At 47.5% G+C, this 16,968-nt stretch overlaps 2 protein-coding genes and 1 pseudogene across 2 annotated transcripts; 2 read left to right on the top strand and 1 right to left on the bottom strand.

Annotated features, from left to right (window-relative positions):
* The first annotated feature begins 83 nt into the window (after positions 1–83).
* Positions 84–1,802, top strand: LOC116012980 (peroxidase 5-like). The gene is made up of 3 exons (XM_031252645.1): positions 84–347; positions 701–1,251; positions 1,589–1,802. The coding sequence occupies exons 1-3, from the start codon at positions 84–86 to the stop codon at positions 1,800–1,802; spliced, it is 1,029 nt and encodes a 342-aa protein (XP_031108505.1).
* Positions 1,803–4,644: 2,842 nt separating this feature from the next.
* On the bottom strand, positions 4,645–10,724 carry LOC116012979. Its single transcript, XM_031252644.1, has 2 exons — positions 7,422–10,724; positions 4,645–7,332 (listed from the first exon to the last, which is right to left on the bottom strand). Exons 1-2 carry the CDS (start codon positions 10,722–10,724, stop codon positions 4,645–4,647), a joined length of 5,991 nt encoding a protein of 1,996 aa, XP_031108504.1.
* Positions 10,725–10,838: 114 nt separating this feature from the next.
* On the top strand, positions 10,839–16,874 carry LOC116012977 (annotated as a pseudogene).
* The last annotated feature ends 94 nt before the right edge of the window (positions 16,875–16,968 follow it).

The raw sequence follows: 16,968 nt of genomic DNA, 5'->3' as shown, positions 1-16,968 counted from the left end.
TTTTTTTTTTTTTTTTTTAAATGAAGCAGATCCACTTTTGCTTCCTCATCCTATATATAAATACATGCAGTACAGTATAATGCATGGTGAGAGAAAAGAGAGTGGCACCTGAAATGGATTCCAAGAAGCTTCAAGCTATGGCGCTGATGAAGCTCTCATGTTTACTCTTTTTCCTTTTTGCCTCGGCCATGGCGGCCAACCAACCACCTCTCAAAGTAGGATTCTATCGCCGCAGTTGCCCCAAAGCCGAAGCCATCGTCAAAAACGTTGTGTCCAAAGCTGTCTCTTCCAATCCCGGCATCGGTGCCGGCCTTATCAGGATCCACTTCCATGATTGTTTCGTCCAGGTACACCTATTTTATCTGTCATATTTATTATTTCACCTTCAAATCAAAACATTCTCTAACTAACTTGATTGGCCTGGTCGTACACTCTTGTCTCTTAAGAGAAATAGGGAGTTCTAACTCCTATGGCATGAAATTAAAAAAAAAACAATCTGATAAGCACTTTATTCCTTAATTGAGCCAACTCAGTGTGAACAACAACCACAAGGTCTTGGCAAATTATTTGACTATTGATTTTATTATAATGTAGTATCTGTTTATAGCTACTTTTTCAACATATACTGAAGCGGACCGTCTTGGCAAATTATGTATATATGGTCTAATTAAATGTATTTGAGTTTTGTGTGTTTTATTAGGGTTGTGATGCATCAGTGCTATTGGACGGATCCGATTCAGAAAAGGAAGCATTGCCTAACAAGAACAGCTTACGAGGTTTGGAAGTGATTGATGCGGCAAAGTCTAAGCTAGAAGCCGCATGCCCGGGGACCGTGTCGTGCGCCGACGTGGTCGCCTTTGCGGCTCGCGACAGCTCCCAAAAACTGGGGAACATTTACTACGACGTTCCCGCCGGCCGCCGCGACGGGCGCGTCTCGAGCAAGGACGAGGCGGCCGCCAATCTCCCCTCGCCGTTCGCGGCGGTCCAGGAGCTGTTCGTCAAGTTCGCCAACAAAGGAATGTCGCTGGACGAGATGGTGACGCTCTCCGGCGCCCACTCCATCGGAATCGCGCACTGCGCCGTTTTCGCCAACCGGATTTATCCCCAGAACAGCGGCGAACGCCTGCCGTTGGATGGGAAACTCGCGGCGGTCTTGAAATCGATCTGTCCGCCGGAAGCGCTCACCGCCGGGACCGGAGTGGCCAACCAGACCAACCTCGACGTCTTGACGCCAAATCGGCTTGACAACAGGTGAGGCTTATCGGTTCTTATAAATAAATAAGGCCCTACCAAAATATAAGTCCAATCATTAAAATTAATTTGTAAAAATATATGAGTTTTACTTAGTTATCTCTGCAAATTCAATGCTTGAGACATCATCTCTGCAGTTGAGGTTTGTCATGCTCAATTAATTAGATCTTAATTATTAAAAGAGAAAAGTAATTTAGGATAAAATTGATGTGCTTTAAGATTAATTGTGGTTTTTTTTTTAATTCTTAAGTAGTTAGGTAAAAATAAATATTGGACCCTATGTGATTGTGTGTGCAGTTGTCTATCTTGCACATTCTAAAATTCGGCCATGCAACAGGTACTATGCGGCACTGAAGGGGAAGAAGGGGGTGCTGATATCGGACCAGACGCTGACGGAGGACCCTAGGACGGCTAAAATGGTGGATTTCAATGCTAGGAACGGCGGCGCGTGGGCTAAGAAGTATGCGGCGGCGATGGTGCACATGGGTAACCTGGATGTGCTCACAGGGGAAAGGGGAGAGATCAGGAAGAACTGCCATTTCGTGAACTGAATTCATTGTTTATTATTGCGCTATGCTATTCATCATCTGACTGAGAGATCATTGTTTCTTAATTGTTTGTGTTGAATAATATAATGGAAAGTTTGCAGCAGTCTATGAAAGTTTAAAATGCTTGCCATGCATGCATCACATGCTTGTATAGTGTAAAAGTTTGTCTTCCAAAAGATAATATCAAAAAAATATTGATAGTTGTCGGCACGGACAGTTCAGTTAGTTAATATTAAGATGGTAAATTATGGGTAAAGATATATGATCGATTTTAATAATGACAGGAATTATACCTAATATGGTGGGCTTTTTGTTACCATTATTGATTTTCCACCTAATAAATCATTGTGACTTATACTTATTATCTGTACAGCAGAGGTGCATGTGCTAATTAATTTGGGGGCGAGGGAATTTCACACTGTGTGTAAGAAAAATATAGGTAGTTAATTAATTAGAAAGCTGTTTTCTTTGAGTTTTCATGTTAGTTTATGAATAGAATGCATTATCATTTTGGCTAAAAGTAAAAATAATTTAATTTACCTAGTGGATCTACAGCTGTAAACAATGAAGCCAAATAGAGCTTAATTGCATGTGTTGAACTTGACTAGTTTATTCATTTGGTTACATTTGTTTAATGATTAAATTAAAAAAAATGCCTCTAATCAGAATAAAAATGTTACTGAACTCTGAGGCCAGCTAGGAACTTCACTCACTCGCCTGCACTGTAAATAAAAACAAAATAGTCACTTTTGTATTACTATTGCGGAGTGACCCAGAACCACACGTGTCCATCGTTATTGCATGCACAATGATATAATAACAAAAATTCATAAGACAATTATAAATTTATTGTAGGACACAATAACATTTATATGGATCACAAATAAAAGATATACTCCGTATTATTTAAATACTAAAAGTACATTATTTTATATATTATCAAATAATACGTTCCATGCAATAATTACAATTCTTCTTCGGCAAATTATTGTGCTGGGAGGTTCCTCTCAGCGTACCAACTCCCCGACCTGCGCGCTACACCTTTCGCAGACTCTGTCGCTGACGGTGTCACCTAGCGGACCACAACAACTGATCGATTTCACATTTTTTGTTGTCCATTACTGCAATCCATCCAAAACCTTGATTGCTTACGAACAAACACCACACTGAAAGCTTACAGTAGCGCAAATGCCAATGGCTTTTCGAAGGCTATTGAGCTCTTCTCCACTTCTGCTTCGTCCTCTCTGCAATGGTGATGGATTTTAATAACCCGGGTGGTCCGAATTACAAAACCCGATTAAATAAATGGGGGTATGACAAGCTAATGAATCGTAAGTATACCGCGGGGGTAAAATATATATTGAATTGTATAACGCTATCACAAAGGTAAGCAATGTAATAACAAGACAAGTGTGTTGAAAAGTAAGTGAGTATGTCCTGATCAGACAACCATCGAGCTTTTATATCAGCCCTAGGCGTAACTGATCCGGAAAAGACGCAGGGAAGCGCGCCTAACGCCCGGGCCGTAACCGCCGCCGCGAGACCCGGGCAACGTGCGGACCGCCGAGCCCCGACGCTCAGCCGGGCTGAGCGTGCTGCGGACCGCGCTCAGCCGGGCTGAGCGTGTTGCGGAACACGCTCAGCCTGGCTGAGCGTGCTGCGGGCTGAGCGTGCCGCAGATCACGCTCAGCATGGCTGAGCGCGCCGAGGATGCTCAGCTGGGCTGAGCGTGCCGCGAGCCACGCTCGGCCGCGGCTGACCGTGGCTAGCCCGCCACGTGGCCGCCTCCGGGTCGTACTTGCCCCGGTTCCTTCTTGCCCGGCTCTTGCTCCGCACCCGGTCCTAATTATTCCATCATCAGTCCCCCACTCTCTGAGTTGCGAGATTTCGGCAACGAAAGAGAGTAAACACGGATTATTTATAAGCCTTCGCATTAGACCGGGTCAGAGTCCGTCCTAACTAGAGTTCTTGCTGCACTGTGAGTGTTATGGGTTCCGAGTCAGGCTCGGCCCGGCGTGTCCCTCCCCGGCCTCGGCCGAGCGCGGCGCGCTGCTGAGGCTGCGGCGCTAGGCCTCGGCCTCGGTTAACTTGCACTCGGTCTTGGGTGGCTCTGAGCCCCTTCCCCGAGCGGGTATTTTGTGATCACTGTCTTTCCATGTTTCTTTCCTTTGCTTTTACATGCTTTTGCTTTTTCTGAGTTGGCGTCGGGTCGCGGGACATAGTCCCTCGACCCTTAGCGCACCCGTTCGATGGTACGTGAGGCGCGCGCCTCGTACCCTCCCTAGGGTGCTAGCCGGCCTAGGCTGGAACCTTGTGGTCCCGCGCCTAGCGGCTCTTCCATTCGGTGACAGTCAAGGTCGGGCCCCGTGTCACCCCTAGGGAATGTAGTCGTCCTAAGTCGAGGCTATCTATCCTTGCGTCTAGGGACTCTTCCGTTCGGCAATAGGCAAGGTCGGGCCTTGTACTGCCCCTAGGGTGATTCGGTTGTTTCCCTGGCTCACTGGACTCAAAAGACTCGGTTGATCCGAAAAGCATGTGATGGAAAAAATGCTGATTTATTGCGTCACGAGAAAAGAAAGAATGAACTGAAAGGAGGGCGGACCACCTTACATTTTTAACGTTACTGGAAGTATTTAACTAAATGTTCCGAGTTCCACACCCTTTCTATTTCTTTGCCCTTCGGCGTCTTCAGCTTGTAACTGCCGGGGCGGACCACGGCTGAAACTATGTAAGGTCCTTCCCAGCGCTTGGCTAACTTGCCACCGTCCAGGGGCTTGCTGGCTTCGCGGCGTCTTAGCACGTAATCGCCGACTTGGAAGTATCGGGGTTGTGCTCTTTTGTCATGCTATGCCTTAGCCTGTGTTTGGTAGTTTTCCGCGCGCACCATGGCTGCTTCGCGTTTCTCGTCTATCAGGTGGAGGTCAGCCCGGTGGTGCTCCTCGTTGCGTTCGGGATCGTATTCCTCACTTCGTCGCGTCGGAATGATAGCCTCTGCCGGAGCTCTAGCTTCGAATCCGTAGCACAGCGCGAATGGGGTCTCACCTGTTGCTTTTCGTGGCGTGGTGCGATACGCCCAGAGGACCGCCTCTAGGTTTTCGACCCACGCTCCTCCCGCCGCCTCCAGGGTCTTCTTCAACCCGTCTACTATCGTGCGGTTGGCATTCTCCACCTGGCCGTTCGCTTGGGGGTAGGCCACGGAGACTTGGGTGTGGGTGATGCGCCACTCCTGGCAGAACAACTTGAACTCCTTTCCCTCGAACTGGCGACCGTTATCGGAAATGATTTGCATTGGCACCCCGAAACGGCATAGTATGTTGGAGTATATGAACTGTTTGCACCGGACGCTGGTAATGCTTGCTAGGGGTTCGGCCTCCACCCACTTCGTGAAATAATCCACCGCGACGATGACATATTTTCGCTTGCCCGAGCCCATGGGCAGGGCTCCTACAATATCGATGCCCCACCTTGAGAATGGTATGACAGAGCTAATCGGAGTGTAGTTGGTGGCGGGTCGGCCCGGGCCGGTCTGGAATTGTTGGCAAGTCGGGCAGCTCCGTGCGTAATCCGCACATTCCTTCGCCATCCCCGGGCAGAAGTAGCCTTGAAGTATGGCTCTCCGGGCCATGGTATAAGCTCCCTGATGGGCTGCGCAAGTTCCTTCGTGAATCTCCTCGATGAGAGCCCGGGCTTCATCTGGGTATAAACACCTTAGCAACGCCCCGTTATAGGACCTCTTGTATAGGATGTCCCCGATAAGCTCGTATGTCGGGGCGCGTCTCTTGGCTGCCTTAGCGTCGGCCTCATCCGGGGGTAGGGTGCCCGTCCTCTTGTACTGCACGAGATGGTCCAACCAACAGGGCGGACGGCTTTGCACGGGCATGACCGGATATGCCTCCAAGCTGGACTTATGGAGGTCCTCTATCCTTGCAATTTTCGAGATGTATTCTGGGGTGGCCTGGCTGAGCTTGGAGAGCGTATCAGCTTCTGCGTTTTGCTCTCTTGGTATTTGCAAAATTTCGTGTTGGGCGATCTGCCCCAAGACTCGGAGCACCACGTCGCGGTACCGGATCATCCTCTCCTCGTTCGCTTCGAACTCGCCGGACACTTGGCCGACCACGAGCCTGGAGTCGCACCGAATTTTCAGCTTTTCGACCTTCATGCTCACTGCGAGTTGGAGTCCGCACAGCAGCGCCTCATACTCGGCTTCGTTGTTTGATAATTTAAAATGGAAACGGAGGGCGTAATACGCCCGGAAGCCTTCCGGGGTTACCAAGACGACCCCTCCTCCACATGCCTTGCTACTCGAGGACCCGTCAGTTGATAGGGTCCACCACTCTTCCTCCGCGTTCCTTGCCTGCTCTGTGGCGTCGCGGGCAGTGCACTCGACTATGAAGTCTGCGAGGGCCTGCCCCTTGATGGTTGGTCTAGGCTTGAAATGGATGTCAAATTGGCTGAGCCTCATAGACCACTTCACGAGTCGGCTTGCCGACCCTGCGCGCCTTAGCACCGCCTCCAGCGGTAGGTTCGTGAGTACGTGCACTGGGTGAGCCTGAAAATAATGGTTTAACTTTTTTGCTGTGGCGTCGACAGCGAATATGGCCTTCTCTGTTGGAGAGTATCGGAGCTCTGCCCCCCGTAGGGCCCTGTTCACGTAATACACGGGTCTTTGTACTCCTGCATCATCCTGGACCAGCACGGAACTGATCGCGGCTTGCGAGATACCCAAGTACAAATATAAGACTTCCCCTTTCTCCGGCTTAGCCAGGGGAGGCAAGGACATCAAGTAGGCCTTGAGGTCGTCGAAGGCCTTCTGACACTCGGCCGACCACTCAAAACCGCTACTCTTCTTGAGAACCCCGAAGAAAGGTAAGGACTTCTCGGCCGACCTCGAAAGGAAGCGTCCGAGGGCGGCCAAGCGACCATTGAGGCGCTGGACCTCGAGGAGGGACCTCGGGGGCTCCATCTCCAGTATGGCCTTCACCTTGTCGGGGTTGGGCTCTATGCCCCTCTTGGAGACCATGTACCCCAAGAACTTCCCCCCATGTACCCCGAAGGTGCACTTTTTGGGGTTTAGGCGTAAATCGAACTGGCGCATAATTGAAAATACCTCTGTTAAGTCCTCCGTGTGGAGGTCGGTCTCCGAGCTCTTCACTATCATGTCGTCGACGTAGGCTTGTAGGTTCCGGACGAGCACCTTTTTAAAGACTTTGGCGACCATTCTCGTGTATGTGGCCCCGGAGTTCTTGAGCCCGAAGGCCATCACCCGATAGCAAAAAACACCTTCAGGAGTGGTGAAAGCCGTTTTTTCCTCGTCCTCCTCGTGCATAAAAATCTGGTGATAGCCGCGAAATGCGTCGAGAAAACTCATGAGCGCGCAGCCTGCTGTCTCGTCCACCAGCTGGTCGATGTTCGGGAGCGGGAACGGGTCCATTGGGCATGCCTTGTTGAGGTCCGTGTAGTCCACGCACATCCTCCACGTCGGCGGTTTGGGTGCGAGGACCACATTCGCAAGCACCCAGGGTATAAGACCTCCCTGACGTGCCCGATCTCCAAGAGGGTGTTAACCTCCTTTTTCACAAATTCCCGTCTCTCCGCCGAGAGGTACCTTTTCTTCTGTTGTACCGGCTTAATCGTTGGGTCGACCGCCAGCTTGTGTGTGATCACTTCCCTACTGAGTCCCGGCATGTCCTCCGGGCCCCAGGCGAACACGTCCTTGAAGCGCCGGATGACTTCTATGATCCGGCCCCGTAGCTCGGCCGGCAGTCCCGTTCCGACTTTCACGACCCTTTCAGGCCGTCCGAGGTCTAACACTACATCCTCCGTCTCTACTATGGGTTCGGCACGGGGCCGATTTTCCTCGCCTTGTAGTGCCTTCTCGGCGATGGTGTGGACCTGGAGGTCCCTACTGCCGATTTGGCGACACGCTTTCAAGTAACAGCTCCGGCTGACCTTCTGATCTCCTCTCGCTGTCCCGACCCCGGTGGGGGTGGGGAACTTCAGGCACAGGTGCTCCATAGATATGACACACCGGAGGTCCTCCAAGGCTGGGCGGCCAAGGATGATGTTGTGCGCGCCCCCGAGTCTCACAACCACGAACTCAACCTCCCACCTTTTGACGTGTGGTAGGTCGCCTATTTCCACTTCCAGGTTGATGGAGCCTTCTGCCTTGATGGAATCCCCCGTGAACCCCGCCAACGGGGTCCGCACCGGCATCAACTGCTTCCTCGACAAGCCCAGCTTGGCGAATGTGTCATGGTACATGACATTCACCGAACTCCCCGTGTCCACCAGCACTCGGTGCACGATAATGTTGTTAATGTCAAGCCTGATTACCACTGCGTCGCGGTGTGGTAGGGGGCCCTCCGGGAGGTCATCGTCCGTGAACACAATGGGATCCCTCCTCGGCTTCTTTTCGTGTGGCTGACGGACAACTTCCCCTACGTAAAGGCTTCGAGCCCATTTCTTCCTCTCCGATTGCGTGTCTCCCCCTTCCGGCCCCCCAAATATGACATGGATTTGATTCTTCTGGGGGGGGGGGTGGGAGTCATCCGATTCCTTCTCCTCTTCCTCCGCGGGTTGGTCGAGTTCCCTTTTGCGGGACCCGGGAGCGGGTGGCCCGGAACCACCTTTCTTTTTCCAAACGTTGCCTGGGCCTTGAGCTTTGCCCTGGCTGGGTCGTTTTACGTATTGGCCAAGGTAGCCCTTTTGAATGAGTTCCTCGATCTGGCGTTTGAGGACCATGCATTCCTCCGTGTCGTGCCCTATCTGCCTGTGGAACCGACAGTATTTGTTGGGGTCGGCGTTGGGCGAGATCTTCAAACACTCAGCCGGGTACGACACGATACCCATGACCTCGGCATGCTCTAGGATGGCGGCCAGCGGGTGTGTCAGGGGCGTGAGGCAACGCAGTGGGGCCAACCGTGGGCCTTGGCGCGGGGGCCTCGGAGCACGGCGGTCCTCCTGGGGGGCCTTGTCTCGACGCCCCCTCTCCTCTTCCTTATTCTTCCGCTCGGCCTCCTCCGCCTCCGCGAACCTCGTTGCTCGGTCCAGCAATGCCGCATAAGTCTTTGGCGGATTCTGGACGAGGTCACGATGAAAAGGTCCTGACCTGACATTGCTAGTGAAGATTGGCACGGCCGCGTTCTCGTCGAAGTTGTCAACTGACCTCGCCTCCTTCTTCCACTTAGCTAGGTAGTCGGTCAGGCTCTCTGTGCTCCCTTGTTCCAACTTGCACATGGTCGCGAATTGTTTCTTCTTTGGGATATTGCTTGCAAAGTGTGACAGAAATTGCCCCGAGAGGTCGGCAAAGGATGAAATAGACCCCTCGGGTAGGGTCGTGAACCAATCCTGAGCCTGGCCGTCCAGGGTCGCGAAGAAGCCTCGGCACATAACGGCGTCGCTGGCGTCCATCATCATGATGGTCGCCCGGTACCTGTTGATGTGAGCCCGAGGGTCGGACGACCCTGAATAAAGTTTTATGGTCGGCCAGCGCAAATCTCGTGGTAGGGGCTGGGCCATGATGTCCTCCGTGAAGGGTGAGGTTAGTAGGGGCTGGGCCATGATGTCCTCCGTGAAGGGTGAGGTTAGTGCCTCCTGGGCCATGATGTCCTCCGTGAAGGGTGAGGTTAGTGCCTCCTGCGGCACCGGTGCTTCCGTGAAGGGTGAGGTTAGTGCCTCCTGCGGCACCGGTGCTCCTTCCCCTATCTCCAATCTTCTTTGGAGCTCGTCCAATCGTCTGCGCAACTGTTTCATTTCGTTGTGAGGAGATCCCGAGGGTCGGCCTCGAGTTTCACCAGATTGCTCTATCGATCCCGAGGGTCGGCCTCGAGTTTCACCAGATTGCTCTATCCGCGAGGCCTGCTCATGCCGGGACGCGGCGCGGGGCTCAGCGCTCGGGGCTCGACGCAACCGGGACGCGGCGCGGGGCTCAGCGCTCGGGGCTCGACGCAACGCCGATCCCTCGGCGGGCACCGCGCTCGGGGCTCGACGCAACGCCGATCCCTCGGCGGGCACCTCGTGGTGAGGCCCAAAGTCGAGGCGTTCACGAACCGGGACCCGCGTGCCCAACCTCCCGAGCGCGGACTTGGTAGCTCGAACCGGCCGGGCTCCGCCCGTCTCACGCTGCGTGGGTCGCCCTCTAGGGGCCTCGTCCCCTCCCCTTCTTGCCGAAGGTCGTGGGGAGTTGACCTCCACATCCATGCGAGGTTCGGGGGTTGGAGGATGGCGGGTGCTCGGAGCTCCCACCCGTCGTGACGGACCGGGTGGTGGGGCCACCAAGCTCCCCTGAAGTCCATCCAAGATCTGTGTCAGCACCGTTGTGGCCCCCTGAAGTCCATCCAAGATCTGTGTCAGCACCGTTGTGGCTTGCCGAAGCGCGACCATCCCCTCCTGAAACACCGTTGTGGCTTGCCGAAGCGCGACCATCCCCTCCTGAAAGCCCGGGGCTGGGGGTGGAGGAGGTGGAGCCGGTCCGCCCTGACGGTGAGCTGGGGGTGGAGGAGGTGGAGCCGGTCCGCCCTGACGGTGACTGTTGATTACGTCCCTGAGAGCCGGTCCGCCCTGACGGTGACTGTTGATTACGTCCCTGAGGTCGCCGGTCGACCTCACAGGCATGGTTTGGCGACTCGCCGTCCCGTTAGGAGTGTCGGCACGGGGCGGGGCGCGGTTACCACGTGAACCGTGGGAATCGGCACGGGGCGGGGCGCGGTTACCACGTGAACCGTGGGAATTGCCACGGGGCGGGGCGCGGTTACCACGTGAACCGTGGGAATTGCCGGAGTTGGATCCAGAGTTACCACGTGAACCGTGGGAATTGCCGGAGTTGGATCCAGACCTTCCACGTGAACCGTGGGAATTGCCGGAGTTGGATCCAGACCTTGCCCGTGAACCGTGGGAATTGCCGGAGTTGGATCCAGACCTTGCCATAGCCAGTGGGAAAGAAATAGCACGCTCGAGCTGTCACGTCGAGCTCTCAATGAGAGCACCAATGATGGATTTTAATAACCCGGGTGGTCTGAATTACAAAACCCGATTAAATAAATGGGGGTATGACAAGCTAATGAATCCTAAGTATACCGCGGGGGTAAAATATATATTGAATTGTATAACGCTATCACAAAGGTAAGCAATGTAATAACAAGACAAGTGTGTTGAAAAGTAAGTGAGTATGTCCTGATCAGACAACCAGCGAGCTTTTATATCAGCCCTAGGCGTAACTGATCCGGAAAAGACGCAGGGAAGCGCGCCTAACGCCCGGGCCGTAACCGCCGCCGCGAGACCCGGGCAACGTGCGGACCGCCGAGCCCGGACGCTCAGCCTGGCTGAGCGTGCTGCGGGCTGAGCGTGCCGCAGATCACGCTCAGCATGGCTGAGCGCGTTGCGGACGCTCAGCTGGGCTGAGCGTGCCGCGGACGCTCAGCGAGGCTGAGCGTGCCGAGGATGCTCAGCTGGGCTGAGCGTGCCACGGACGCTCAGCCGGGCTGAGCGTGCCGCGAGCCACGCTCGGCCGCGGCTGACCGTGGCTAGCCCGCCACGTGGCCGCCTCCGGGTCGTACGTGCCCCGGTTCCTTCTTGCCCGGCTCTTGCTCCGCACCCGGTCCTAATTATTCCATCAAATGGCACCTCCTTTCTTCGCTACACGGTTGGTTTCTCTGCCATCGGCATACACCCTTTGTTACATATGCTAGAATACTAGAACAATTCAAGACTTATCTGGAAAGTTATATATACACAATATACTTCTCTAGTTCTCTTTGTAGTAACACTATATGCTTTCTTTCTTGCTTTTCCAACGTTAGTCCTCATTGCCCAATCAATCCGTTCGAGGAAAGGAGGACCCGCGCGTTACGGTACCGTCTAATCTTCGTTTTCATTTTCGAGATTTGCGATTTTGGGTTTTCCCTTCGTTTCGATATGGTGTTTGTCATTATGTCTCTGTGAACTGGACTGACAGTGGACAAAGCAATTGAACGCCCCTCTCGAACAAATCGATCCAGAGATAGCCGACATTATCGAGCTCGAAAAAGCTCGCCAATGGAAGGTGAGTAGTGTACATGCTGAGCCTGGGGATTGGGGATTGCAAAGCTTATAAGTTCAAGTGTTATTGGGATATGACTAGGAAATTTGTGAATTTTAAATTTGGGACCGTTGGGGTTTTGATGATTTCTGAAATTAGGGGCTGGAGCTTATACCATCCGAGAATTTCACTTCAGTGTCTGTAATGCAAGCTGTTGGATCAGTGATGACCAACAAGTATAGTGAAGGGTACCCGGGTGCTCGATACTATGGAGGAAATGAGTACGTGGACATTCTTCTGCCCATTTTTAACTGAAATTTGCTGGTCATATATTGTGGGATTGTATCACTTTATCTACCTATCGTTGTTGTAAATGTAATTTCATTACTACATGTGGTGGATAATGTTTATGTGTGTGCACCCAGGTATATTGATATGGCAGAGAGGTTGTGTCAGAAGCGCGCTTTAGACACTTTCCAATTGGATCCTGAGAAATGGGGAGGTAATGATTTGCCCATCATCTTTAGTGATAAACATGTAGTTGTTAAGAGGGATGTGGCTTTAAATGCTTAGAAGTAACAAAGTTGGATTTTTTTCTTTTGGTTATAGAATGCCAAGTAAATATTCAACCTTTTCTCAAGAAATGTAAAGTATTTAGTCCAGTCTGTTCAAAAGCCTTTGATGAAATTTTCTTTGTTAAATTCGGTGTTATACAAGACTCTTTCATTAGAATTCCAGCCATTATAATGTTTTTAAAGTACTCAAACTTACCTAGTGCAGTCAATGTTCAGTCACTATCAGGATCTCCTGCAAACTTTCAATTATATACCGCTTTGCTGAAGCCACATGAGAGAATCATGGCTCTTGATCTTCCTCATGGCGGGCATCTTTCACATGGTTATCAGGTACTACAGTTTCTTCCAATTAAATCTCTACAAGGTTTATTACATGGTTCTTTCTTTAAGATATATTGGCCTCACCATTCTCCATTGTGCAGACTGATACCACGAGGATTTCTGCTGTCTCAATCTTCTTTGAGACAATGCCATACAGATTGGATGAGAGATGACCAGGTATCTCATTATCGACATCGCTGTGATTGTGTCTCAGTAGTTGTGAGAGGTTATCAATGCTTCTATTGTTTTTTTCATTTCTACAAATTTGTCATGTTCATCTAAGGTTGAACTGTGTTATGCAGCTTGAGAAAAGTGCAACACTCTTTAGACCAAAATTAATTGTTGCTGGTGCAAGTGCTTATGCGCGCCTGTATGATTATGCACATATTCGCAAGGTAACTTGAAAACCATTGTTGTCTCATTGTTTAACATATGTACCACTTACTATTTAGATATTTCAGCACAGTAAAGTATTTTTATATATGGAATCTTTGGCAGGTATGTGACAAGCAAAAAGCTGTAATGTTGGCGGACATGGCACACATTAGTGGCTTGGTTGCTGCAGGGGTCATTCCCTCGCCCTTTGAGTATGCAGATGTTGTTACAACCACAACACACAAGTCACTTCGTGGGCCACGTGGGGCAATGATCTTTTTCAGGAAGGGACTGAAGGAGATTAACAAACAAGGAAAAGAAGTATGTTATAACTTATAACCTTAATGAACAAATAAATACAGACAGACTTGGATACCTGTCTTTTATTTCAATTCTTGCAATGTGGAAGACAATTTTGTTGCTTTCCTTCATTTTTTTGGGTCATTGGATAACTGTCTTGGTAAAATAACAGTTTCATTTGTATACTAAAGGTTATGTATGACTATGAAGACAAAATTAATCAAGCTGTTTTTCCTGGACTTCAAGGTGGCCCCCACAATCACACAATCACAGCCTTAGCAGTTGCTCTGAAACAAGTAATATTTTGCCACCTTTTTAAAATAATAGTTTTGTCATTTTCCCTTGTTATTTGGTATATAGGATAACAGTCATATTATTATTATTTTGACTGTCTCTTGTGTAGGCTATGACACCAGAATACAAGGCTTATCAGGAGCAAGTTCTCAGTAATTGCTCAAAGTTTGCCAAGGTAATAGTTATATTCATACTTCATTTCTTATTTTCTTCTGTAGTGTGATTTTTGTTGTCATTTCTTGACGATGTTTGTGATGAAAGTAGTCTTTCTTGTTGGCAGAGTTTGTTAGAGAGGGGCTATGACCTTGTTTCTGGTGGGACTGACAATCATCTGGTCCTGGTAAATTTAAGAAATAAGGTAGCTAACCAATATTTAACTCATTCCCTCTCCCCCTTTTGGTTTGATAGGTTGTTGTTTTCCACACCTTAAAGGCTTAAAGTGTATAGTTAGTTCATTTTTTTCAATTGGGAATCCTTTGTGGCTTAGTAGAGTTCATCGTTGGAGCTTTTACCAACAATCTACCAACTTGTTCTAAGAGGAGCTCTAAACGGTCTTGTTCAATTTGTTGGGGAAGCAAGTTAAAAGGGATTGTGATTGATGATGTTTCTCTCATTGCTTCTTGTGGGGGTAGTTGACTCCTAAGTCCTAAATAACGTATTACTCAATAAATTCACTAGTTTTGTAGACTATATAAGTTCTAAAGGCGGTGACATCTGAGACTGAAGTGGATATCAATTTCGTTTCTAAGCATGCGACTGCATTGTGACTTTTTCTTGCAGGGTATTGATGGCTCCCGAGTTGAAAAGGTTTTAGAGTCGGTGCATATAGCAGCTAATAAGAATACAGTTCCCGGAGATGTGTCTGCCATGGTGCCTGGTGGCATTCGTATGGGTAAAGCACTTCTCTTTTGACCATCTTCTTCACAAAAATGCTTCCCTGGCAAACAGTGCATGAGCCCTTCTCCTTTGCTTCCTATCCTCCATTCTTGCCTGTCCAAATGCTGAATCGTGAAGTTTTCCTTGCTCTTCAACTCATTACTTTGCTTAAATACTCTTTCGACTTGCATAGCTATTTTTAGTAACCTCCACTAACCTGACAATCCAGGAACCCCGGCTCTCACGTCTAGAGGATTTCTTGAGGATGATTTTGCTAAATTGGCCGAGTTCTTTGATGCTGCCGTAAAGTTGGCCCTTGAGATAAAAGCCAAGACACAAGGTTTAATAAATTCATTCATGTTGACATCTATGGCTTGTATTACCCATCAACAACTGTTCCAAGTTATCGGGCATTTTTAGATTATTCTAGTTATATGCTAACAAGTACTCGGTTTCCCCAGGAACAAAGTTGAAGGACTTCGTGACAGCTATGAACTCTGGTTCCAGCACACAATCTGAGATTGCAAAGCTCCGATCCGAGGTCGAGGATTATGCAAAACAATTTCCCACAATTGGATTTGAGAAGGAAACCATGAAATACAAACACTGATCTTTTCAGAAGATAGGTACTCCTCTTACTTGACACCTCTGAAAGTGTTAGACTTCAACTATTTCACCTGTTTATAGAACTAGTATTTTCGCCCGTGCGTTGCACGGAATGAATTTGCTATAATATGTTAAGAATATTTAGATCGATATACAATTATGTAAATTATAATGTCGAATATTATATAGTGCAATTGATCGATTATGTTTTCTAATGTTATCATTGCTTGAATTTGAGCAAATAATTACCCAATTAATAGCCCATGTGTATATATATGCATCCGATGCTGAAACTTTAGACATTTTATATATCAATGTTTATGATTTGTATTAATTAGGCTAATTATCTCGTTGTCCAGCAACTCAGTTATAGAAATTATTTATACGGATGATATATTTTCTATGTAAATATATAACAATTTTATCATCTTTGTATAAAAAGAAAACATAATAGTATATCAATGTAATTTTTTTGAATTACACATTATTGAAAATCTTTTTATAGACGACATTGATAGTATATTATATATTGTTATTGTAAATTTTTATACTTATTTTAATTTACATCACTAATGAAGAAAATTATCTAGAATTATAGCTTTTTAGTGCTTTATTTCAGAATTACTGAAGTAAAATATCCAGAACTTTAGTACTTCATGGATTATAAGACATTTCTAAAGCAGGTATGTATAGATTAGTTTTTTTTTTTTTAAAGTGTATAGATCATATAGTAATTTGATTGTTGGAATTTATTTTTTTTAATATTATCATGAGAGGAATCTAATTACGTACATTAACATAATATAGTAATATTTTTTTTGAATACTATAATATACATCATATAGTAATTTGATTGTTAGATTTTTTTTTTTTGAATATTATCATGAGAGGAATTTAATTACGTACATTAACATAATATAGTAATTTGTTTTTGAATTCTATAATATACGTCATTTAGTAATTTGATTGTTAATATATGTACATAAATATGGAATCCATACAGGAATGGAAATGAATAAAATATTTCATTAATTTCCGTGTATAATAAGAAATGGAATCATATTTTGAATATTTTGTCAATTTTAGCCATAAATAGAAGTTATGATAAGGAACTATTATATAATATTATGTTGACCGATTTCAAATTTTTTTGGATTAAAATGAGCGGGAAAGCTAGCACTTCTGTTTTAATATATATAGATATAGATTACCAATGCTCCTTCTTTATGGTTCAACCCCCAACACCCTCCCCCATTTCTACTGAGGTTTTTGACAGAAATGGGAAGAATTAGAGTGGACTGGATGAAAATGAGGAGTTTGAATCTTGAACTAAAATTGACAAAACTAGTTTGAGAAATGCCCACATTTCTTTCCATTTTAGCAAAAAACCCTTTGTCAGGAATGTGATTGAGCATCATTAGTAGGCTACATTTACTTCATATCTTTAGTTTTTCGTTTTAATTTTTAGTTTTATATTTTATGTTTTCTAAAGTGAAGAAATATATTACTGTGTCTGGTACTTACATGGTTGATTATGCTGTGTATATAGAGGATGCAATCTCACTCCCAATTCAAATGGCAAGATTTGAATCCCAATTGTTCATGAAATCAAGAGTGTGCTGTGGTGCAATGAAGATCAACACTAAAAATGATTATAGAAAATGTGTATAAAATATTTGTCTTCCCTAAACTCCTATGTTTTTATTGCCAAAACAGTGAAAATTCTATTCATTTAATTTTACCATATTACATCATTGCCTTTTATTTACTTGTTATTATTAACAATTTGCTTTTATTTTTCATATGA

The sequence above is a fragment of the Ipomoea triloba genome, chromosome 3, assembly GCF_003576645.1.
Source record: "Ipomoea triloba cultivar NCNSP0323 chromosome 3, ASM357664v1".
NCBI lineage: Eukaryota > Viridiplantae > Streptophyta > Magnoliopsida > Solanales > Convolvulaceae > Ipomoea > Ipomoea triloba.
Note: the sequence above shows the minus strand (reverse complement) of the source record. Positions and strands in the feature narration are given on the sequence as shown.

Bases quoted from the DNA above. Each gene is read 5' to 3' on its own strand.
- LOC116012980 (XM_031252645.1), top strand. From the start codon at position 84: ATGGTGAGAGAAAAGAGAGTGGCACCTGAAATGGATTCCAAGAAGCTT. The intron at 348-700 runs GTACACCTATTT...GTGTTTTATTAG, and splicing joins TCCATGATTGTTTCGTCCAG to GGTTGTGATGCATCAGTGCT. The intron at 1,252-1,588 runs GTGAGGCTTATC...GCCATGCAACAG, and splicing joins CCAAATCGGCTTGACAACAG to GTACTATGCGGCACTGAAGG.
- LOC116012979 (XM_031252644.1), bottom strand. From the start codon at position 10,724: ATGGCAAGGTCTGGATCCAACTCCGGCAATTCCCACGGTTCACGGGCA. The intron at 7,333-7,421 runs GTACAACAGAAG...CGGGCACGTCAG, and splicing joins TCGACCCAACGATTAAGCCG to GGAGGTCTTATACCCTGGGT.